General features: G+C 38.4%; 1 protein-coding gene across 1 annotated transcript; it reads right to left on the bottom strand.

The window, feature by feature from the left end:
• Positions 1–9351: 9351 nt before the first annotated feature.
• LOC117201267 (transcription elongation factor A protein-like 8) lies at positions 9352–22901 on the bottom strand. The gene is made up of 2 exons (XM_033427979.2): positions 22817–22901; positions 9352–9859 (listed from the first exon to the last, which is right to left on the bottom strand). Exons 1-2 carry the CDS (start codon positions 22899–22901, stop codon positions 9486–9488), a joined length of 459 nt encoding a protein of 152 aa, XP_033283870.1. The 3' UTR covers positions 9352–9485.
• Positions 22902–24003: the final 1102 nt, after the last annotated feature.

Raw genomic sequence — 24003 nt, 5'->3', positions numbered from 1 at the left:
GAGGGCATCAGCTTGCAGCAAGGGGAGGCTTTAACCTTCAAACAAAAAGATGGGGTTGGCCAGGGAGCCAAGAAGTGCCAAGCTGTTCTGGGTTTCCCATAGCCCTGACTGTTTATAATTCACAGCTATTGTTTACCCATCTTAATTTCTCTGATCTAGGAGCAGACTCTTGCCGTGTTACCAGGACATCAGGATGGCAAAAGTCTGACAATGAGGGGTAAATTTTTGCAAAAACAGAATGGACTTTATCTACATGTGCCATAATCTTTACAGATTCTGTTGGTGTTGTCTTTGTTTTTTTTAAATATTTATTTATTTATTTGGCTGCACCAGGGCTTAGCTGTGGCATGCAGTATCTTCATTTCTGCCTGTGGGATCTTCGTTGCAGCATGTGGGATCTAGTTCCCTGACCCAGGCCCCCTGCATTGGGAGCGTGGAATCTTAACCACTGGACCACGAGGGAAGTCCCTGTCGTTGTTGTTTTTGTATGAAAGTCACCTAGGGTATTTCCCTAATACTCAGGTTCAGTCCCTTTCATGTGAGCCTAAATTTTGATGACAAATAACATTTTATGTTAGGACATATAAGATTTATATGAATTTCATATAATTTCTCAAATACTTATATATAAACACAACATAAAGAAGGCTTAATGTTACCTTTTATTTGACAATGCTTCCCATGTAATTTAATATACAAAATAAGCCTAATTAGTTTAATATCTCTCTTTGAGGTGCTTCAGGACAAAATCACTTTCTTTTCCCTTAACAAAATGCATTTCCATTCTTCTTATCTCCTTTTACTGAAAACACACATCTTATTTTCCTTGTATACTGAAATGCTTCCCTTATTACTTCTAGTAGCTTTAATTACACCTATGTTATAATTTTTAACCCTTAAAAAACCTTAATCTCTTGAGAAGCAGGCTATTGTAAACTGTCATATCAGCACTTTCTGATTGGTAAATCTGTGAACACATTTTATAACCTCTAGAAACGTACATTTTCTTATAATATTCTTCCCTCAATGTGGTATAAGACATAGGTCTAATAAATCCAAATATCTTTAGTTTTTCTTTAGTAAGAAAAGTAGGTAAACTTAGACTTGCTTAGCAATTAATGTTTCAGTATTTTATCTTAATGAGAAATGATCTGGATATTCAATGAATTCTCATCATTCAATTTAACTTAGCAAAACTCTGAAGTTTCAAGTTACCAAAAATTGGAGAAACTATTTTTAGGTAGACAGGCCATAAAATATAATCATTATTTTTTTGAAATTGAAGTATAGTTGATATAAAACATTATATGTTATGGGTGTACAGTATAGTGATTCACAATTTTTAAAGTTTATACTCCTAGACCCTCTGCCTAGGATCTTTCCCTAGGTTCTCTTCACCTAGGAAATGTAACAGTACCCCTTTAAGACTCCAAGTCTTAAGATAACAGCTCGAATAAAAGTCATAGACTGTCACTTAATACAAGGAGATCTAGATATCAGGAAAAACTCACCAACGCACCTGAAGGGTTCTGTGAAGCCGGGGGGCTCAAGGGGCTGTGCTTGGTACCAAGGCGCTGGTCCAGTATAGACTTCAGGTAACCTCAGATGGGTTTTTCTGATATCCTGCCAACTATGCCAAGCAATATTGATGGAAATAATCAATAAACAATCTGTAATAAGAATAGAAAAGAGTTTTATTTGAGCCAAACTGAGGACTATAGCCAAGGAGACAGCCTCTCAGATAACTCTGAGGAATTGTTCCAGAGAAGCATGGTTTTCAGCAGTATTATATCTTATAAGAACAAAGAACGTCAAACAAGGGATACATTCTTTCAAATCTTCAAAAAACCAGATCACCATGTACACAGTGAGTCAGTGTGGCCTTGGTACCTAGGAAGGGAGTCTTTATCATTGAAAGAATACCAGTATTGGTGTCCCAGGAAGGGAGGCATTTAATCTTTATTTTTAACATGTGCATTCTTTACTTATGGTCAATGCACCCTTTTCTTTAATAATTAAAGCAGATGTACAACGTATGTTTGATAGGCCACAAACAGGCTGTTTTAGTTAGCATAAAATTCAAGTTAATTTGTGTATAAGCTAGAATTATTTCCCCATACCTTAGTATGTAAAAATTTCTTCCATCAATAGTTTGAATGAAAGAACCTATTTGAAAAATATATATATATTGTTAGTTGGAAGTATGTCTGTCATGGAATTTCAACCTATTGAATCAAAAAGTGATAATTTGGAAATCCAAATATTCCTATCTTTGCATTTAAGACTTTTAATGTGACTGCAACTTAACTTTTCAATCTAATCTTTCCCTCCTACACTGTGTTCTGAAACCATAGTTGATGTGAGAATGTCCAGAGGGTAAAAAGTCACAGAATGAACAAGGTACATTTTCCCAGAGACTAGTGTTTACTTAAAGACTTTTTCTTAGAGATGGGGGTGGATGGGGAATGTGAACTTCTGCACAAATATGCTTTGTCAGATTTTTCATTGCGGGCATTATGGAGGATTAGGTGTCTAGAGAAACTCTCCTGGTATAGGACACCTAAAAATGTATATATATACATATATATATATAATCAAATGTTGGTGTTTGCTCTGGAGGCATCTGTCTACATGGATGGCCTAAAGCTTGAGTTCTAACAGGTGCAGTGAGCAGGAGAGAAAACTAAAGGCTTGTCCCCTTATGGTGGAAGATTGGATGGAAATCCCTACATGGATCTGAGAACCCCAAGGAGATATAGTACTTTACTTCAGCTTATAAACAAGGAAGAAAATACCACACAGAAGGATTTATCATTGACTCTTGTCTGTCTCAACTTAAGTTTTGTTGGAGGAAAAACATGACTTTGGCAAAATTTCTGAACTATGCAAAAAACAAACAAAAGATTCCAACTAAAAATGTAGTTTAAAGTGGGCTTGGATGGCTACTTCTCCACCTGGCAGAAGAACCTTGCAGAGCAAATTCAAATACTCTCTGGGAAAATGCACTTTAAACCTAGGCCTCAGAGACACCCCAAGGAATATGAGCATGCGTATGGTAACTCTGTTTAACTTTTTGAGAAACCGCTGAACTGTTTTCCAAGGGGGCTACACCATTTTACCTCCCTACCAACAATATAGGAGGGTTCTAATTTCTCTGCATCCTGGCCAACACTTGTTACTATTTGTCTTTTTTATTATAGCTGCCCTAGTGGGTATGAAATAGTATCTCACTGTGGTTTTTTGTTTCTTTTTAATTAATTTATTTTATTTTATTTATTTTTGGCTGCATTGAGTCTTCGTTGCTGCACACGGGCTTTCTCTAGTTGTGGTGAGCAGGGGCTACTCTTCATTGCAGTGCGTGGGCTTCTCATTGAGGTCGCTTCTCTTGTTGCAGAGCACAGGCTCTAGGTGTGCTGGCTTCAGTAGTTGTGGCACACAGGCTCAGTAGTTGTGACTCACGGGCTCTAGAGCGCTTGCTCAGTAGTTGCTGCGCACAGGCTTAGTTGCTCTGTGGCATGTGGAATCTTCCTGGACCAGGACTTGAACCCATGTCCCCTGAATTGTCAGGCAGATTCTTTTTTTTTTTTTTTTTATGAAAGAAAAAGAATATTCATTTATTTTTAATGACTTATTGGAACAAATACCTATAGATATCATTATATATATGATATATAAATTAATTATACAATATATCATGTATTAATTATTAAAACATACTCTGGTAAATATTATATATTCAATATGAAACAGGAGGAAAGGGGGCAGGGCACAACCTTTAAAAGAATTACATAGCCCGAGGACACAACATAAACTGATTAGAACAAAATAGGTATAGATGGCGGACGAGTCTACTTCCACTAGACCTTGAGCCTCAGTATACACTCATTGTAACACATCAGCAAGCTAAGCGACACACCCACAGGTGCCACGACAGTTCCAAGGACGACCATAAAGGTCAAAAAGTGGGCGGTGGCTCAATTCCTAGAAATCCCCACCCCTTCCCCAAAATAGCTGGAATACTCCTCCCACTCATCAGCGTATGAAATTACTCACCCCTATAAAACTAACAACCCCATACCCTGGTGCTGCCCTCGCCTTCCTTTTTTTTTTTTTTTTTTTTTTTTTTATAGGTATACCTGGATTTAATTCTCACTTCTACCGCTTGGTAGCTGGATAGCCTTAGGCAAGTTTCATACCTCCCTGAAATTTACTTAATTCAGTCTGTAAAATGGCATAATAACTTATTATAGCATCCTTTTAGGAATTTTAAATCAGTTCTTGAAATAAAAGTACACAATATATAGACAAGTATGGATTCCTCAATAGATGTTTGACCTTTCATTTCTCCAGTATCCCACCCGCATCAAATAAAGAAAAATACTTTTTAAAATTCACGAATATTTCATTGTTGTAAAGTTAAAGCCATAAAAATAATCAAATGGCCTACTATCATCCCGTTAGAAGAAAAAAAAAAAAAGGTGTTCATGAGAGTTCCATATTAGAATACAAGTTTTCCTTAGGCACCTGTTTATGTATGCTATTCTGCTCTTTACAATAAATAATTAAATTTAAAAGACTTAATTCCTCACTTTTAAGACCTTATTAGTTTACAAATTACATATTGACCTATGCTAAATTTTATACCGACCCATGCTAATGAATTCAGTACAGAAAACAAAAAACACTGCACTCAAGCAAACTACATATATATATATATATATATATATATATATATAACTTATATGAGAATTGCTACTCCAGCTTTCTTTTGGTTTCCATTTGCATGAAATACCTTTTTCCATCCCCTTACTTTCAGTCTGTATGTGTCTCTAGGTCTGAAGTGGGTCTCTTGTAGACAGCAAATATATGGGTCTTGTTTTTGTATCCATTCAGCCAATCTGTGTCTTTTGGTGGGAGCATTTAGTCCATTTACATTTAAGGTAATTATCGATATGTGTGTTCCCATTCCCATTTTCTTAATTGTTTGGGGTTTGTTATTGTAGGTCTTTTCCTTCTTTTGTGTTTCTTGCCTAGAGAAGTTCCTTTAGCAGTTGTTGTAGAGCTGGTTTGGTGGTGCTGAACTCTCTCAGCTTTTGCTTGTCTGTAAAGGTTTTAATTTCTCCATCAAATCTGAATGAGATCCTTGCTGGGTAGAGTAATCTTGGTTGCAGGTTTTTCTCCTTCAACACTTTCAATATGTCCTGCCAGTCCCTTCTGGCTTGCAGAGTTTCTGCTGAAAGATCAGCTGTTAACCTTATGGGGATTCCCTTGTGTGTTATTTGTTGTTTTTCCCTTGCTGCTTTTAATATGTTTTCTTTGTATTTAATTTTTGACAGTTTGATTAATATGTGTCTTGGCGTATTTCTCCTTGGATTTATCCTGTATGGGACTCTCTGTGCTTCCTGGACTTGATTAACTATTTCCTTTCCCATATTAGGGAAGTTTTCAACTATAATCTCTTCAAATATTTTCTCAGTCCCTTTCTTTTTCTCTTCTTCTTCTGGAACCCCTATAATTCGAATGTTGGTGCGTTTAATGTTGTCCCAGAGGTCTCTGAGACTGTCCTCAGTTCTTTTCATTCTTTTTTCTTTATTCTGCTCTGCAGTAGTTATTTCCACTATTTTATCTTCCAGGTCACTTATCCGTTCTTCTGCCTCAGTTATTCTGCTATTGATCCCATCTAGAGTACTTTTAATTTCATTTATTGTGTTGTTCATCGTTGCTTGTTTCATCTTTAGTTCTTCTAGGTCCTTGTTAACTGATTCTTGCATTTTGTCCATTCTATTTTCCATTCTATCTCCAAGATTTCGGATCAACCTTACTATCATTATTCTGAATTCTTTTTCCGGTAGACTGCCTATTTCCTCTTCATTTGTTAGGTCTGGTGGGTTTTTATCTTGCTCCTTCATCTGCTGTGTGTTTTTCTGTCTTTTCATTTTGCTTATCTTACTGTGTTTGTGGTCTCCTTTTTTGCAGGCTGAAGGTTCGTAGTTCCTGTTGTTTTTTGTGTCTGTCCCCAGTGGCTAAGGTTGGTTCAGTGGGTTGTGTCGGCTTCCTGGTGGAGGGTACTAGTGCCTGTGTTCTGGTGGATGAGGCTGGATCTTGTCTTTCTGGTGGGCAGGTCCACGTCTGGTGGTGTGTTTTGGGGTGTCTGTAGACTTATTATGATTTTGGGCAGCCTCTCTGCTAATGGGTGGGGTTGTGTTCCTGTCTTGCTAGTTGTTTGGCATAGGATGTCCAGCACTGTAGCTTGCTGGTCGTTGAGTGAAGCTGGGTGCTGGCGTTGAGATGGAGATCTCTCGGAGATTTTTGCTGTTTGATATTATGTGCAGCTGGGAGGCCTCTTGTGGACCAGTGTCCTGAAGTTGGCTCTCCCACCTCAGAGGCACAGCACTGACTCCTGGCTGCAGCACCAAGAGCCTTTCATCCACAGGGCTCCTTAATTTGGGATGATTCGTTGACTATTCAGGTATTCCACAGATGCAGGGTATATCAAGTTGATTGTGGAGCTTTAATCCGCTGCTTCTGAGGCTGCTGGGAGAGATTTCCCTTTCTCTTCTTTGTTCTCACAGCTCCCAGGGGCTCAGCTTTGGATTTGGCCCCACCTGTGCGTGTAGGTCGCCGGAGGGCGTCTGTTCTTTGCTCAGACAGGACGGGGTTAAAGGAGCCGCTGATTCGGAGGCTCTGGCTCACTCAGGCCGGGGGATAGGGAGGGTCACGGAGTGTGGGGCGGGCCTGCAGCGGCAGAGGCCGGCGTGACGTTGCAGCCTGAGGCGCGCCGTGCGATCTCCCGGGCGAGTTGTCCCTGGATCCCGGGACCCTGGCAGTGGCGGGCTGCACAGGCTCCCCGGAAGGGCGTGTGGCTAGTGACCTGTGTTCGCACACAGGCCTCCTGGTGGCGGCAGCAGCGGCCTTAGCGTCTCATGTCTGTCTCTGGGCTCCGCACTTTTAGCCGCGGCTCGCGCCCGTCCCTGGAGCTCTCTCAAGCAGCGTTCTTAATCCCCTCTCCTCGTGCACCAGGAAACAAAGAGGGACGTAAAAGTCTCTTGCCTCTTCGGCAGGTCCAGACTTTTCCCCGGACTCTCTCCCGGCTAGCCGCGGTGCACTAACGCCCTGCAGGCTGTGTTCACGCCGCCAACCTCAGTCCTCTCCCGGCGCTCCGACAAAAGCCGGAGCCTCAGCTCCCAGTCCCGCCCGCCCCGGCGGGCGAGCAGAAAAGCCTCTCGGCTGGTGAGTTCCGGTCGGCCCGATCCTCTGCGCTGGAATCTGTCCGCTTTGCCCTCCGCACCCCTGTTGCTGTGCTCTCCTCCGCGGCTCCCAAGCTCCCCCACTCCGCCTCCCGAAGTCTCCACCCGCGAAGGGGCTCCCTAGTGTGTGGACACTTTTCCTCCTTCACAGCTCTCTCCCGCTGGTGCAGGACCCGTCCCTATCCTTTTGTCTCTGTTTAGTTTTTTCTTTTGCCCTAACCAGGTACGTGGGGGGTTCCTTGCCTTTTGGGAGGTCTGAGGTCTTCTCAGGCAGATTCTTTATCACTGCGCCACCAGGGAAGTCCCTCTCATTGTGGTTTTGATTAGCATTTCCATAATGACTGATGACATTGAGCATCTTTTCATGTGCTATTGGCTATTAGGTCTTTGGAGAAATGTCTATTCAATTTCTTAGCCCATTTTAAAATTGGGGTTTTTATCTTTTTATTGTTGAATTAAGAGTTCTTTATATATTTTCAATACAAGTACTTTCGATAAAGTATAATTTGTCTAATTTTTCTACTGTTGCTTGTACTTTGGGTGTCATACCTTAGAAATCATTGCCTAATGTAAAGTCACAGAGATTTAGGCCTATGTTGTATTTCTAAGAGTTTTATAGTTTTAGCTCTATTTTGAGGTTTTTTTTCTTTTTTGTACATGATCTGAGATAGATGTTTAACTTCATTCTTTTCCATCTGGCTGTCCAGTTGACTCAGCATCATTTGTTGAAAAGACTATTCTTTCCCCATTTAAGTGACTTGCCACCCTTCTCAAAACCAATTTACCATAAATGTAGGGTTTGTTTTTTCTTCTGGACTCTCACTTCTATTCCATTGATCTATATGTCTAAATTTATACCATAATATGGTTTTCTGGTTTTTTTTTATTGAGGAACAGTTGATTTACAATATTATTAACCTCAGGTGTACAACAGAGTGATTCACAATTTTATAATTATACTCTACCTATAGTTATTACAAAATATTGGCTATATTCCTTGTGCTGTATAATATATCCTTGTAGCTTATTTATTTTATACATAGTAGTCTGTACCTCTTAATCCACTACCCGTATCTTATCTCTACACCCTTCCCTCTCCCCACTGGTAACCACTACTTTGTTCTCTATATCTGTGTCTGCTTATTTTTGTTATATTCATTCATTTATTTCTTAGATTAAGATACAGTATTTATCTTTCTCTCTCTGACTTATTTTACTAAGCATAATACCCTCCAAGTCCAGACATATCGTTGCAAATGGCAAATTTTCATTCTTTTTTATGGCTGAAGAGTATTCCATTGAGCATATATATCACATCTCCTTTCTCCATTTTCTGTTGATGGACACTTAGGTTGCTCCCAAACCTTGGCTATTGCAAATAATGCTGCTATGACACTGGGGTACATGTATCTTTTCAAGTTAATGTTTTCATTCTCTTTGGATATATACCCAGGAGTGGAATTACTGGATCATAAAGTAGTTCTGTTTTTAGTTTTTTGAGGAACCTCCATATTATTTTCCCTGGTGGATGCACCAACTTACATTCCCACCAGCAGTGTACAAGTGTTCCCTTTTCTCCCCGTGCTCACCAACATTTGTCATTTGTGGTCTTTTTTTTTTTTTTTTCTGTGATAACTGCCAGTTTTATTCCCCTGGCTAAGAGATCCAGAGGTAATTTGAGGTTTACATTTTTTTTTAATAGTTCTTTCTTCAAGAATTTAGGTGCCCCCATTGCCCTTATAAGCTGGTTGCAAATTATTTGATTGACTCTTAATTATAAAAAAAAACTTTAATTCTTTTTGTATGTGTGATGTGTTCATTAAAAAATACATATGAGCAAAAAGAAAAAAACTCACACCACACAGAAACAAGCACAGTTAAATTTTTGATATATGTATCTATATATACACACACACACGCACACACACGCAATTTGAGATTTTCTCCTACATATGTGAGCTGATACTAAATATGCTACTTTGTAACCTGTTATGTTTTACTTTACAATATGGAATGAACATATTTTCATGCATATGTGTGAAACTTCCCAATTGAAAAACAGACCTGGAGAATGTGTCAAAATACAAAATCCAGATGCTGGTAATAAGGACACTACCTAAAGCAAAACTCCACCAGATGATTAAAAATAAAACAAAAGTCAAAGATACATCAGAAAATGCTAACAGAAAGAAAGCAGGCACCAGATTTTAATATCAGACAAAAAATAAAAAAAAAAATTCAAGGCCTAAAGCACACAGGATGAGGACGGCTGCGTGAGTGTCTTTGTTCCCAATGCATCATCACAAACGTGTTTCTTACTCTTCTTGTCTCTTCCCTAAGCCTTTCCAACTCATCTACTCCTCTTATCATTTCTTCTGGGTCCAAATGCCTACCCGGAGTGTCCTCTTTATATCCCTGACCAGGCTGAGTCAGCCCTCCTCTAAGGTTTCCTTCTGCTTCCTGGCTTACACCTTCTTCAGAAGGTTGAGGATTTCTTTCTGCCTCCTGTGGTACAGCTTCCATAGGGCGGTCTTCCTCAGCCTTTGGCATGTTCGGTGCTTTTCCTTCATTTTCTTCGCAAGACTTTTGCGTGTTGAGTATTTTTCTCTTATTTCATTTTTGAATAAATTAACCCTGCAGGGATCTAGGGGATTTTCCTCCCTCTTCCCTCACTCTATTTGGGTCGCTTCCAAAAGACCAAGAGTCCTGAAAGGATCCGGGGCACTTTTCTCCTCCAGCAATAGGGAGCTGCCTATGGTCTTTTTGATGATAGCCATTCTGACAGGTGTGAAATGATATCTCATTGTGGTTTTGATTTGCATTTTTCTGATGATTAGTGATGTTGGGCATCTTTTCACGTGCCTGTTGGCCATCTGTATGTCTTCTTTGAAAAATGTCTATTTAAGTCTTCTGGCCATTTTTTAATCAGGTTGTTCATTTTTTGTTATTGTGTTGTATGAGCTGTGTCTGTGTGTCTATGTGTGTGTATATATGTATACATATATATATGATATTAACCCCTTATTGGTCATATCATTTGCAAATATTTTCTCCCATTCAGTAGATCCTTTTTTAATTTTGTCAGTGGTTTCCTTTGCTGTGCAAAAGCTTTTAAGCTTAATTAGATTCCGTTTGTTTATTTTTGCTTTAGTTTCCTTTGTCTTAGGAGGCAAATCCAAAAAAATATGGCTACAATTTACATCAAAGAATATTCTGCCTATGTTCTCTTCTAGGAGTTTTATGGCTTCAGGTCTTGCATTTAGGTCTTTAATCCATTTTGAGTTTATTTTTGTATATGGTATGAGAAAATGTTCTAATTTCATTCGTTTACATGTAGCTGTCCAGTTTTCCCAGAACCACTTATTGGAGAGATTAGACATCTTTTCCCCATTGTATATTCTTGCCTCTTTTGTCATAGATTAATTGACCATAGTGTGTGAATTTATTTCTGGCCCTCTATTCTGTTCCATTGATTTATGTGTCTGTTTTTGTGCCAGTGCCATAATGGTTGGTTTTTTTGTTTGTTTGTTTGGTTTTGGTTTTTTTTTTTGCTGCGTTGCTTCTTCATTGCCGTGCGTGGGCTTTCTCTAGTTGCAGCGAGTGGGGTCTACTCTTCATTGAGGTGCATGGGCCTCACGTTGTGGTGGCTTCTCTTGTTGTGGAGCAAGGGCTCTAGGTGCGTGGTCTTCAGTAGTTGCAGCACGTGGGCTCAGTAGTTGAGGCACGCAGGCCCTAGAGCGCAGGCTCTGTAGTTGTGGCACACGGGCTTAGTTGCTCTGCAGCATGAGAGGTCTTCCTGGACCAGGTATCGAACCTGTGTCCCCTGCACTGGCAGGTGGATTCTTAACCTCTGTGCCACCAGGGAAGTCCTGCCATACTGTTTTTCTTTGAATTTTACTTTATTTATTTACTTTTTATACAGCAGGTTCTTATTAGTTATCTATTTTATACATATTAGTGTATATATGTCAATCCCAATCTCCCAATTCATCCTGCCACCCCCACCTCCCCCATACTGTTTGGATTACTATAGTTTTGTAGCATAATTTCAAGTCAGGGAACGTGATTTCTCCAGCTCTGTTCTTCTTTCTCAAGATTGTTTTTGCTATTTGGGGTCTTTTGTGTCTCCACACGAACTTTAAAATTATTTGTTTAGTTCTGTTAAAAATGTCTTTGGCACAGTGGTTAAGAATCTGCCTACCGGGCTTCCCTGGTGGCGCAGTTGTTGAGAGTCCGCCTGCTGATGCAGGGGATGCGGCTTCATGCCCTGGTCTGGGAAGATCCCACATGCCGCGGAGTGGCTGGGCCCGTGAGCCATGGCCACTGAGCCTGTGCGTCCGGAGCAACGGGAGAGGCCACAGAGTGAGAGGCCTGCGTACCGCAAAAAAAAAAAAAAAAAAAAAGGTAAGAATCCGCCTACCAATGCAGGGTACGTGGGTTCTATCCCTGGTCCCAGAAGATCCCACATGCCATGGAGCAACTAAGCCTGTGTGCCAAAACTACTGAGCCTGCACTCTTGAGCCCATGCTCCACAACTACTGAGCCCACATGCCACAACTACTGAAGCCCACAAGCTTAGAGCCTGTGCTCCGCAACAAGAGAAGCCACCGCATTGAGAAGCCCACGCACCACAACAAAGAGTAGCCCTCGCTCAACGCAACTAGAGAAAGCCCATGCACAACAACGAAGACCCAACGCAGCCATAAATAAATAAATAATTTAAAATGCCTTTGGTATTTTGATAGAGATTGCATTGAATCTGTATATTGCCTTGGGTAGTACGATCATTTTAACAATATTAAATCTTCCAGTCTGTGAACCCAGTGTATCTTTCTTTCTGCTTGTGTCGTCTTCTATTTCTTTCATCAGTGTCTTATAGTTTTCTGAATACAGGCCTTTTGCCTCCTTGGGTAGGTTTATTCCTAGGTATTTTATTCTTTTTGATGCTATGGTAAATGGGATTGTTTTCTCAATTTCCATTAGTTAGTTCTTTGTGTATAGAAAAGCAACAGATTTCTGTATATTAATTTTGTGTCCTACAACTTCACCAAATTCATTAAAGAGTTCTAGTAGTATTTTGGTGGGGTCATTAGGATGTTCTACGTGTAGTATCATATCATTTCAAACAATAACATTTTTATTCCTCTTTTTCAATTTTGATTCATTTTCTTTTCTTTTTTTTTTTGTATGATTACTGTGGTTAGGACTTCCAATACTGTATTGAATAAAAGTGGCGAGAGTGGGCAACCTGGTCTTGTGGAACAAGGATGATCTTGGGGGAAATGCTTTTAGCTTTTCACCATTGAGTATGTTAACTGTGGGCTTATCATACATAGTCTTTATTATGTTGAGGTATGTTCCCTCTATAACCACTTTGATGAGAGTTTTTATCATAAACTGATGTTGAATTTTCTCAAAAGCTTTTTCTTTATCTATTGAGATGATCATATGGTTTTTATTCTTCAAGTTTTTAATATGGTGTATCACACTGATTTGTGGATACTGAACCATCCTTGCACCCCTAGGATAAATCCCCCTTGATCCTGGTGTATGATCCCTTTAATGTATTGTTGGATTCAGTTTGCTAATATTTTGTTGAGGATTTTTGCATCTATGTTCATCAGTAATATTGGCCTGTAATTTTTTTTTTTTTTTTTTTTTTGCGGTACGCGGGCCTCTCACTGTTGTGGCCTCTCCCGTTGTGGAGCACAGGCTCCGGATGCACAGGCTCAGCGGCCATGGCTCACGGGCCTAGCCGCTCCACGGCATGTGGGATCTTCCCGGACCGGGGCACAAACCCATGTCCCCTGCATCGGCAGGCAGACTCTCAACCACTGTGCCACCAGGGAAGCCCGGGCCTGTAATTTTTGTGTGTGTGATATCTTTGTCTGGTTTTGCTATCAGGGTGGCCTTGTAGAATGAGTTTGGAAGTGTTCCTTCCTCTGCAATTTTTCTGGAATAGTTTGAGAAGGACAAATGTTAACTCTTCTCTAAATGTTTAATAGAATTCGCCTGTGAAGCCATCTGGTCCTGGACTTCTGTTTGTTGGGAGTTTTAAAATCACAGTTTCAATGTCAGTACTTGTGATCGATCTGTTCATATTTTCTATTTCTTCCTGGTTAAGTCTTGGGAGATTGTACATTTCTACGGATTTGTCCATTTCTTCTAGACTGTCCATTTTATTGGCATATAATTGTTCATAGTTTCTTATGATCCTTTGTAACCTTATGCCATAATATCTTTTAAAACCTAATCTAATGATATTTTATCACTCTGCCATGTTCTGTGGATTACACAGATCTACTCTGGTACAATACAAGAGGAATTACGTAAGACTCTGAGTACCAGGAGGTGAGAATCCTTTGGGGACATCTTGGAGGCAAGGTACAACATAACAGTAACCATGTAATTATTATCTGGATGTATAAAAAATATGCTTTTTGTAATTTAGTAATACAATCAGACTTCTAAATCTAATAAAGGCTAGTTTCAAAATACTTACCCTAATCATCATGTTTACTGGCAAAACATTAAAAACATTCTCTTTCAAACCAGGACAAAGACAGAAATGCCCACTTTCCCCACTCTACTCACCATTGTATTACAGGCCTTAGCCAGTGTAATAAGGCAAGACAAGAAAAGAACATGAAAGGAAGACATGACCCTGTAATTCTTTGGTGATGATATGATTCCTACATGAAAAACTGAGAAAGAATCTATGAACAGTTAATGAGAGCAGTTAGTAAAACTTCTAGATATGATTATACCAGCAGCAAAAAAGAACATTTATTTAAAAATGATAGCCTTACTGTAGCAACAAAAACTGTTAAATAATCTGGAAAAAACGTATAAGATCTTAGTGGAGAAATTTATAAAAGCTTATTGAAAGACATTAAGGAAGGCTAAATAAATAGTGAGATATAGCCTATTCTTGAATAAGAAAAATCAGGCAAGAGAGTCATGCCCTACTAGATTGAAAAAAATCTTAACATTCAGTTGTAATTATTGAAACAATGTGGTATTGACAAAAAGATTAATAAGTCTATGGAACTGACAAGAAAGCACAGAAACAGACCGTGCTTTGGGAACTTGACATACAATAGAGTTTTCAGTTGAGAAAAGATGCTTAATTGGACCTATTTAAAGTTTTTTCCTTGTATCAAACAAAAATAAATTCCAAGTGGATGATTAAAGACTCAAATATGAAAAACAAAACTTGTAAAACTTCTAAAATAAATTACAGAAAACCTTCTTTGTGATCCCATGGTGAAAGAATTTAAGACAGAAAAGGGTGAAACCATAAAAGAAAATATTGCTACTTTCTGTCCATCAAAATACACTATAAAAAGAGTGGAAAATGCAATAAACAACCTAGAAGAGACTTGTAATGTATATAACTGACAAAGTATTAGTACTCATAATATTTTTAAATTCTACAGAGAAAATCTAATGGAAATACAAGCAAAAGCCTTGATGTTATGAAAGAAAAAACACAAATGGCCACTAAATATATGAAAATGCTCAAAGTCCCTAGTAATCAGAGAAATTCAATCTAAAACTATAATCATATTTCATATCATGTGTACCGTACAGGCAAAACATAAAAAGGGTGATGAAGATGTAGAACAACAGGTACTCGCATTTACTACCAGCGAAAGTTGGTACAACCATTTTGGAAGACAATTTGGTATTTTTCTGGTGTTCTATTGCTGCATACAAGCCACCCCAAATTTAGTGGCTTAAAATAACATTCCACAGTTTCTGTGGGTCACAAATTGGAAGGGGCTTGGCTGGGCAGCTCTGGAATCATTCATTCAGTTCCAGTGGGTCATCTGGGAGTTGGGGCCACTAGGAACTGGCTGGAATCATTCTTCATATTGTCTCAGCATCCCTCCTTGGGACCTCTCCACTTGGGCAGCTAGATTGAGCTCATAGCATGGTGGCCTCCGGCCTCTGGTTGGTCAGAGTCCTTATAAGGAAGCTAAAATCTTTTAGGAGCAAGTATTTGAGCTAACAAAATAGAAGGTGTATGGCCCTTTATAAACTAGCTTTGAAAGTCACACAGAGTAACTTCCACCATTCTCTATTGATTTAAAGTTACAAAAGCTCACCCACTATCAAAGAAAGGGGACATAGACTCCATGTCTTGATGGGAGACATGTCAAAGTCACATTGTAAAAAGAGCATTTGGATGGAAGATATTTTTGCTGCTATCTTTAGAAAATATTATATGCCATAGGCACTATTTACTAAAATTTACTTCACTCCTGGATATTTACCTTACAGAAATTCCTTCCCATATGCATCTGGAGACACAACACTTTGTAATTACAAAAAACTGAAAACAACATGTTCAGCAACACTGGAATGGATAAATATACAGCAATATTCTTCATAAGTGAAAGTGAATGAACTCTAACCACACATATTGATATGAAAGAATCACAAAAACAATGTGGAACTGAAAAGGCAAATTGTAGAATATATATATCATTTATATCAAGGTCACAAATAAGTAAAGCTATTTATGCTACTTTATGTTATATTGTTTAGGAGTATCTATATTTGTGGTAAACTAGTAAATTATAGAGAAAAGCAAAGGAATGAGTAACATAAAATTCAGGATAGTGGTTTCCTGGGGGGAAAACAAGCAGAAGGAGAATAGTCTGGGAGGGGTATACTGGGAGCTTTAAGGTTCTGGGCTGTTGTATTTCTTAAACTGAGTGGTAGTTACTTACTGTTCAGTTTAATAATAAACTGTTTATTAGGTTTTGAATTTGAATTAGGTTTGAAAACAGAACAGTTTAATAATAATATTTAAAATAAATGTATATATTCGTGACAATTCTCACAAAATTCAAAAAATATGTATTTATATAAAGGGCTTTGCCACATGTATAATGAACCTCCTTTCCCAAGAAAGTATATTAGCCAAGTTTAGAAGTAGGAAACTTGTTTTCTCCTCTGATAATAGACATCTGAAACATTATATTTACATAGCACCATTGATATGATAGACTGGTATGCAAAGTTTGCATTGATTTTAAAGCTAAAACATGAGATTTCAAAGACATTGAGTGGGGATATGGGGACAAACGCTTAAATTTCTTGATGAATGGGACATTTGAGTTTATTCTTTCTCTGTAAGGAGATATTTTGGCAGAAAAGTTTTGAGAAGCTCTGAGTCTCCTGGCCAACTTGATTACTCATTATTTCCTGAACACATCCTGTATCTTCTGACTTCGTGCTTTGGCTCCTGCCAAACCTTTCAAGTCACAAAATTTACTTGGTAAAATAGAGGAGGTAAAAAGCCAACTTGTTCTTGTCCAGAACCAGGACGATTTGATCTACATTCTGTGTTCCTACAGAAGGGAAACAATCCTCTAACATTTGTGCAAGTCTGCCTTATGACCTAAAATTTGAAGACCTGGATCCATTGTTTCATACTGACGCTGCAACTGTACAAACTCAGCCAATAAGGGCGATTGTTTCCAGCTGATAGCAGTTTGGTGAAATTAATTGTTGCTTGACATTATTTTTGTTATTTAAAATTCATTCAGCCCTGACAACCTATTAGGGAATCTTAGTCAAATTTCTAACAGATGGCTATTTACTATATTGCTAAAACCACCACAATTATTTCTTGAACTTTTACTGGTAATTTCTGCAGAGTTAGATTCCAGTGGAAATTAAAGGTGGACTGTTAGAACATTGCATAGAGGATATTATATAGTTCCAGAGTGGCTTTTCATCCCTGAGTATGAAGTTTAATGTGCTCCTACGTCTTCTTCTAAAACAATATACCAAAAGACATGTCTCATTACCACACATTGCCCAGCCTGACTCCAAGTCAGTGAACCTCTCACCTCCATAGATTGTTCATCGTGCCAAAGGATGTACATTAGTGAAGCAAACTGGGTAAACTTGCTCTCTATTGCGTATGCTTTTGATGTCTTGAAGGCAAAAGTCTTGACTCTTCACACCTATCACTCCTGTCTATTTTTGGATTTCTTAAATCCATGATTTCTCAAGAAATCTCTTGAGGTGTACCTCCCACTTCCTATGTATGTGATTCAGTTAAATTCAAAATCTATTAATTGTTTCCTATACTTACTGTGTTACACACTACACAGGGGAATCAAGAATGGGTAAGACCATCTCTGTTCTTCAGGAACAACAGAGAATTTTGTATGTGTGTATGTTTGTGTTTGTGTGTGTATACAGGAAGTTGAAGTAAGTGGTTAAAAAGTATATAGATAACTGTAAATAAGGCAGGTCACACATGCTATTTGTAGGCCCACCAATAACATTTGTGGGATTGAGAACCAAAGAATAAATTGAGGCCCACGTGCCTTATGTTTAAGTCTTTAAAAGTTATAAATCAAGTTCACACAGGACTATCAAAGAAAATATATCTTCTTATATCAACAAACAAACCTTTATAAAAATCAAATGGGAAAACATATCTAAAGCTATAACTTTTGTATGACTGAAAGAGAAGTAAAATGTCAAATATTACAATTTAAATATTATTGCATGTGTCTAGATTTTGGGCTGATGATCCAATGATATCTGGATGGGGAATAAAATTAAAACATATGTAATTCATATATTATCATGTATTTATTTCATAACTTTTATCTTGCCATCATCAACAAAATCATTAATTATGTTATTATCATTAAGATTTTCATTTTTTGTGCACTATCTACAGTAATGATTCAAAGTATTAGTATACAAAATGTAGTAGAATTTAAAGTGTACAAAAATTGAATGTGTTGAATATATTTTCATTAGGAAAGTACATGTAAAATGTAAAATAAAAATTATTTTAATATATGTTTTAAAAGTTATTTCATTTATAAAATATTATAAAATATAAATTATATATATAATTTATATATAAAAATATAAAATGAAAAACAAAATATAATTAATGAATATCAATATTTTAAGTCATATTATTTAAATAAAACTGGCATTTAAAAATGTTTTTCTTTTTGTCTGATGTATTACATGTAGTGAAGTACACAGACTTAAGTATATAGTTAGAAGAACTTTTACATTTGTGAACACCCATGTAATCACCACCCAGATCAAGACACTGAATATTTCTAACACAGCAGCAGGCTCCCTCATGCCTTCTCTTAACTGATAACTTGGCAAAAGGTAACCACCGATCAGACCTCTATATTAGTTTTTTTCTGTATTTAAAAATTACTTTATTTAGATATAATTCACATACCATAAAATTCACCCATTTAAAGTGTACAATTCAATAGTTTTTAGTGTAGTCACAGAGTTGCACAACCATCACGACAATCAATCTTAGAACACTTCCATCACCCCCAAAAGAAACTGTATCTCTTAGCAGTCACTCCCAATTTCCACTCAATTCTCCCAGCTCTGGGTAATTACCAATGTTCTTTCTGTCTCTACAGATTTACCTATCCTGGACGTTCCATATTGATGGAATCATATAATATGTGGTCTTCTATGACAGTCTTATTTCCCCTTAGCATAATATTTTCAAGTTTTATCCACGTTGAAACATATGTCAGTACTTCATTTCTGTTTATGGATGACTCATATTCAATTATATGGATATACTATGTTTTATTTATTCATTCATTAGTTGATAAGCATTTAGTTTGTTTCCACTTTTTGGTTATTATGAATAATGCTGCTATGAATACTTTGCACAAGTTTTTGTGTGGACAAATGTTTCTCTTGGATATATACCTAGGAGTGGAATTACTGGGTCGTATGGCAATTATATGCTGAACTGTTAGGCTGTTTTGCAAAGTGATTGCACCACTTAAATATTTTTACTGTAAAGTCTATTTTATCCGATATTAATATAGCCACTCCAGCTTTCTTATGATTGCTTTTTGAATGATTCATGTTTTTCCATTCTTTTAATTTCAACCTCTGTGTATCTTTGAATCTAAACTGCTCCTATAGGTAGCATATAGATGGATTTTGTTTATTAATGTATTCTGTTCAATTCATTCACACAATGTTATTATTATCGATATAGTTGAATTTATGTCTGCCATTATAATTTTTGTTTTCTGTGTCTCACGTCTTTTTTGTTCATCTCTTCCTACTTTACTCTTTTTTTCTTTAATTGAATATTCCTTAGCGTAACATTTAAATTTCTTTAATGATTTTTTCCCTATATTTTTTGGAGTTATTTTCTTAGTGGTTTCTCTAGGTCTTACCATATCGTCTTAACCGACCAGAATCTTCTTTAGATTTATACCAACTTAGTTCCAGTAAGATAAAAAAAATCATCTGGTGACTCAGGAAATCTTGAGGGTGTTTTCTTACGTGTGTATATTACCTGAACTATTATTACATCTATGGCAGTGCCTAAAATGTAATACTTTGCTATTTAGAGCTAGAGGCAGTCTATCGAGTCAAGCTGCAGTCTACTTAACAGGGATAGGTGGCACTCTTCCCTGTATATAAAGAAATCTGTTTGTAGAAAAACAAGTGATGACAGCATGCAAGATGACTGAATCACTAAGACAAGGAATGAAGTTGTGTCTGACCTCTCATTAGTTTGCCCACAATCTTATATTTCAGTTGGCTTCATTAACTCATTCAATATATTTTTCAGGTGGCTCTTACATATTTTGCTGGATGCTTCCAGAATACATAAAAAAGAGAGGAGTCCAACTCTCCAAGAGTTTTCAGGGACATACCAATCAAGGTTGTCCTGATTTACACTCTTGCCTCGTACTAACTTAGTCACAAAACCTTAACTCCGGATGAATCTATGTTTTCACTACGCCTGAGTGCCAATGGAGAAATTACACATATTTGAAATGGGATAAAGATTTGTTGCTTGTTTGGTATCATTAAGGGAGATGTGACTCTTTGAAGAACTGAGATGTGGACTTCACTGGCTGAACAGTGGTTAAGAATTCACCTGCCAATGCAGGGGGCACTGGTTCGATCTCTGGTCCGGGAAGATCCCACGTGCCACGGAGCAACTAAGCCCGTGTGCTACAACTACTGAGCCTGCGCTCTAGAGCCTGCAAGCCACAACTACTGAAGCCCGCGTGCCTAGAGCCCGTGCTCCGCAACAAGAGAAGCCACTGCAATGAGAAGCTTGCACACCACAATGAAGAGTAGTCCCCACTGGCCACAACTAGAGAAAGCCAGCAGGCAGCAACAAAGACCCAGTGCAGCCAAAAATAAAATTAATTAAATTTAAAAAAAACAACCTTTCTTAAAAAAAAAAAAAGAATTGAGATGTTTGTATTTTAAAACCCGATTTGGTTCCTGTTCAGCTTCCCGTTCTGGCTCCCTGTAGACTCCAGTGTCTTCTTGTGATATGGCTCAGTCCCCAGGTTGAGGCCACTGTTCTCCTCCTTCCCCACATCAAAGTTTAGCTGCATCCCTGGGTGGTAGGACTTTAGATGGCTTTTATCTTTGTGCTTTTCTGTACCTGATTTTATTTTCTGCAGTAAGTATGCATTATTGACACAACCAGCAAAAAAAGTTAGAGCTATTTTTATTGTAAAATTAAACAAATCTTGATTGCTTCTTGTTCAGTTTCTTTAGGTCTCAGTTGGAGATGGACTAGTGCAGCTTAAATATTAACCCGAGTAAAGCTTATTCTTCGTCCTTCTCCAGGAAGCATTTTCTTACTTCAGTCAGCATTAACTCCAGCCACCCAGCCTGCTATGCTGAAAATCCTGGATACATCCTGAACCACCACATCCAAACACTCTCTAATTCTGTTAATTGTCTGTTTAAATCTCTGTCAAATATGCCCACCCCACTTGCTACTGCCCTAGTTTAGGCACTTATCATCTCTCATCCATAGTACTATAATGCCCTTCTAACTGGTCTCTCCACCTTCAGTTTCATTTCCTCTAGTACAGTACAGTCTCCTAAATCATGACTCTTCCCTACTTAACATCCTTTACTGGCTCCCCACTGTCTATGGGAGTCTGAGTCAGAATGTCTCAGCATGGTCTACATATTTCTTTTTTTTTTTAAGTTTTTATTTTATATTGGAGTATAGTTGATTAACAATGTTGTGTTGGTTTCAGGTGTACAACAAGGTGATTCAGTTATCCCTATACATGTATCTATTCTTTTTCAAATTCTTTTCCCATTTCTTAAGCCCTGACACCAACTTTATCTCTTGCCACTTCTTGGTAAGTAACCTACGCTTCAACAATACTCAACTACTTTCCAGTCTCTTGCATAGTTCTGGCTCTAGTTCTGGCTCCCTTTTGTCTTGTTAGCCTTTGACCTTGTTTTTCTTTTGCTTAGAATGTCCCTCCTCCCTTGCCTGCCAATTAAATTTCTCTTTCTTCCTACTGGTTCAGAAAGCTAGAGTCAGGTAGACTTCCTCCATTCAACCTTGCCTCTCCTAGAGTAGCAGGCTGTGATAATCATTCTATCTGCTCCTACTGAATCCAGAAGATAACAACATCAAAAATAATGATAAACCTCAGTGTAGAAAAGTGTAAAATAACTGTTGATATTTATTGACTACTTCTATATGCCAGCGTCTGTACTTGGAGCTCTGTAGGCATCGACTCATTTCATCCTTACAGTGACCCTGTAAGGTAGGCACTTAAAAAATTTTTTTTTTTATTTTAATTTTTTTATGTCTTTACTAGAGTATAATTGCTTTACAATGGTGTGTTAGTTTCTGCTGTATAACAAAGTGAATCAGCTATATGTACACATATATCCTCATAGCCCCTCCCTCTTGCATCTCCCCCCCCCTCCCTATCCCACCCCTCTAGGTGGTCACAAAGCACTGAGCTGATCTCCCTGTGCTATGTGGCTGCTTCCCACTAGCTATCTATTTTACATTTGGTAGTGTATATATGCCCATGCCATTCTCTCACTTTGTCCCAGCTTCCTTTCCCCACCCCCCCAACCCCTGCCACCAAGGTAGGCACTTTTATTATCCCTTCTTATTATAATACTTGTCCTACTTGTCTTGAAATGGCTAACTTATTGTCAATCTCCCCAATAGACAGTTGTTTTTATTCATCTTTAGATTCCTAGCAACTAATACAAGTTCCGTACGTGTGGTTTTTGGAATGTGATAAAGCCAACATTCATATTTAACCAAGCCTTGATCCCAAGGAGTGAATGATGTGAGATTTTCAGGTCAGTGGTGGGAGAGGCTTGGAGTTTGGGCAGAGGCATTCAGGGTCCCTCCAGTAATATTAAATGATCTTTCCCCTTGAACTAAATGGCATCCTCCTACTTGCTTAAGAAAACCACCTGGGAGTCACCTTGTTTACCACCTTTCTTCACACCTGTACCTCAGGAAAATATCCTGAGATCCTTCAACTTCTGTTTCTATAGCAACCACCCTAATCCAGGTCACCATCATATATTGCATGGACTTGTCCAATAGCTCTCTATCATTCTCTGGCTTCTCCCTGTTCCACTTCTAACCCCCTGCAAGTCATTCTCTACAAAATACGTTGACTTAAAAAACAAGACAAGACATAACTTAACAAACAAAAAATCCAAACAACAGGATTAGCCTTCTGCTTAACTTGCCAACCTCAGTCTCATACCCTCCACACAAGGTGTTTCAGGCCTCCCGGCCTTCTGTTCCTCAAACAAGCCAACGTTGTTCAGCATTAGCACTTCCGCACCCATGTCCTCGGTCTAGAATGCTCTTCTTCCCCATAATTGGCATAGCTGGCTCCTCCTCATTTAAGGCTTAGTTCAGATCATCTCCTCAAAAAGTCCTTTCTTGACCATTCTGTTTTGTTTTCTTCTTAACACATCACTACCTGCTATTATTTTATTTACTTTTTTTAAAAAGTTATCTTTGCCACTAGAAATATAAGCATCTAAGTGCTGGGCTTCTGTTATATTCACTCCTGTATCCCTAGCACCAAGAACAAAACACAATATTTTTTGAATGAATAAACGAAACAAGGGAAAAAAACGAGCCTTTTTAGTATGTGTATATAGTGGTGAGCAGTCTTAAAGAAAGGAGTCCCTGTGTTCCTACTGCTCTTAAACTGGTAGGAGGGGAGAGGTGATGTATCAGATCCTATTGTCATCCAGGTGGCAGAATTAGCAATCACAACTGTAGAAGAGGTAAACTGGGTGTGCCTGCCAATGACTGCCAGTCCTGAATTGACTGAACGCTGAAGCCAGGTTCTGCTTCGGGGTGAACAATGCTGGGTGCTCTGGGCGGCCAGGGGAACTTATACAAATCTCTTTGTTAAAAGGTCCACCGAGAGTAGTCAGTTTAGGTAACCTTGATCCATTTGTTCAGGGCAGCCTGACCGGGTCATGGGTGGCCATCTCAACCTGATAGTGTAGGGTTGGATTGACTAGACAGGCTAGGTTAGCTCGTACTGGTTTGCAGGCTGTTGCCCACATCATTCCCTTTTCACCTACCTTTACCTACGTATTGGCCTTCATAAAATCTAAGCGATCTAAACAGATACAATCTAATTGTATCTAATGTCCTAATCTCTCTGCATCATTATTTTCTCTTTAATTGTGAAGTCCCCTTTTAAATTACTTCATTGCCCCGGTATTTCACTTACCTTACTGTCTCTTTATCTAGTTCGCTGAAGGACACAGTTGAGAACAATTTTCGAAGCATTAAAGCATCCCATGACAAACGCTTCTGGCTAGCGCTTCTAGTTGTCCTAGGGGGTCAGTTCAAACTGCAATATTCCACAGTTCTATAGGCGGATTCTGCGAGTCTCTGGAAGAGGCACTAGACTCGTCAGTTCTG

Source organism: Orcinus orca, chromosome 1, assembly GCF_937001465.1.
Source record: "Orcinus orca chromosome 1, mOrcOrc1.1, whole genome shotgun sequence".
Classification (NCBI taxonomy): Eukaryota; Metazoa; Chordata; class Mammalia; order Artiodactyla; family Delphinidae; genus Orcinus; species Orcinus orca.
This window is presented reverse-complemented; position numbering and strand designations above follow the sequence as displayed.

Coding starts and splice junctions, on each gene's coding strand:
- LOC117201267 (XM_033427979.2), bottom strand. CDS start 22,901: ATGGGTGCGGAAGTGCTAATGCTGAACAACGTTGGCTTGTTTGAGGAA. Junction 9,860..22,816: donor TGAAACACCTTGTGTGGAGG/GTATGAGACTGA, acceptor TTCAAAAATGAA/ATAAGAGAAAAATACTCAAC.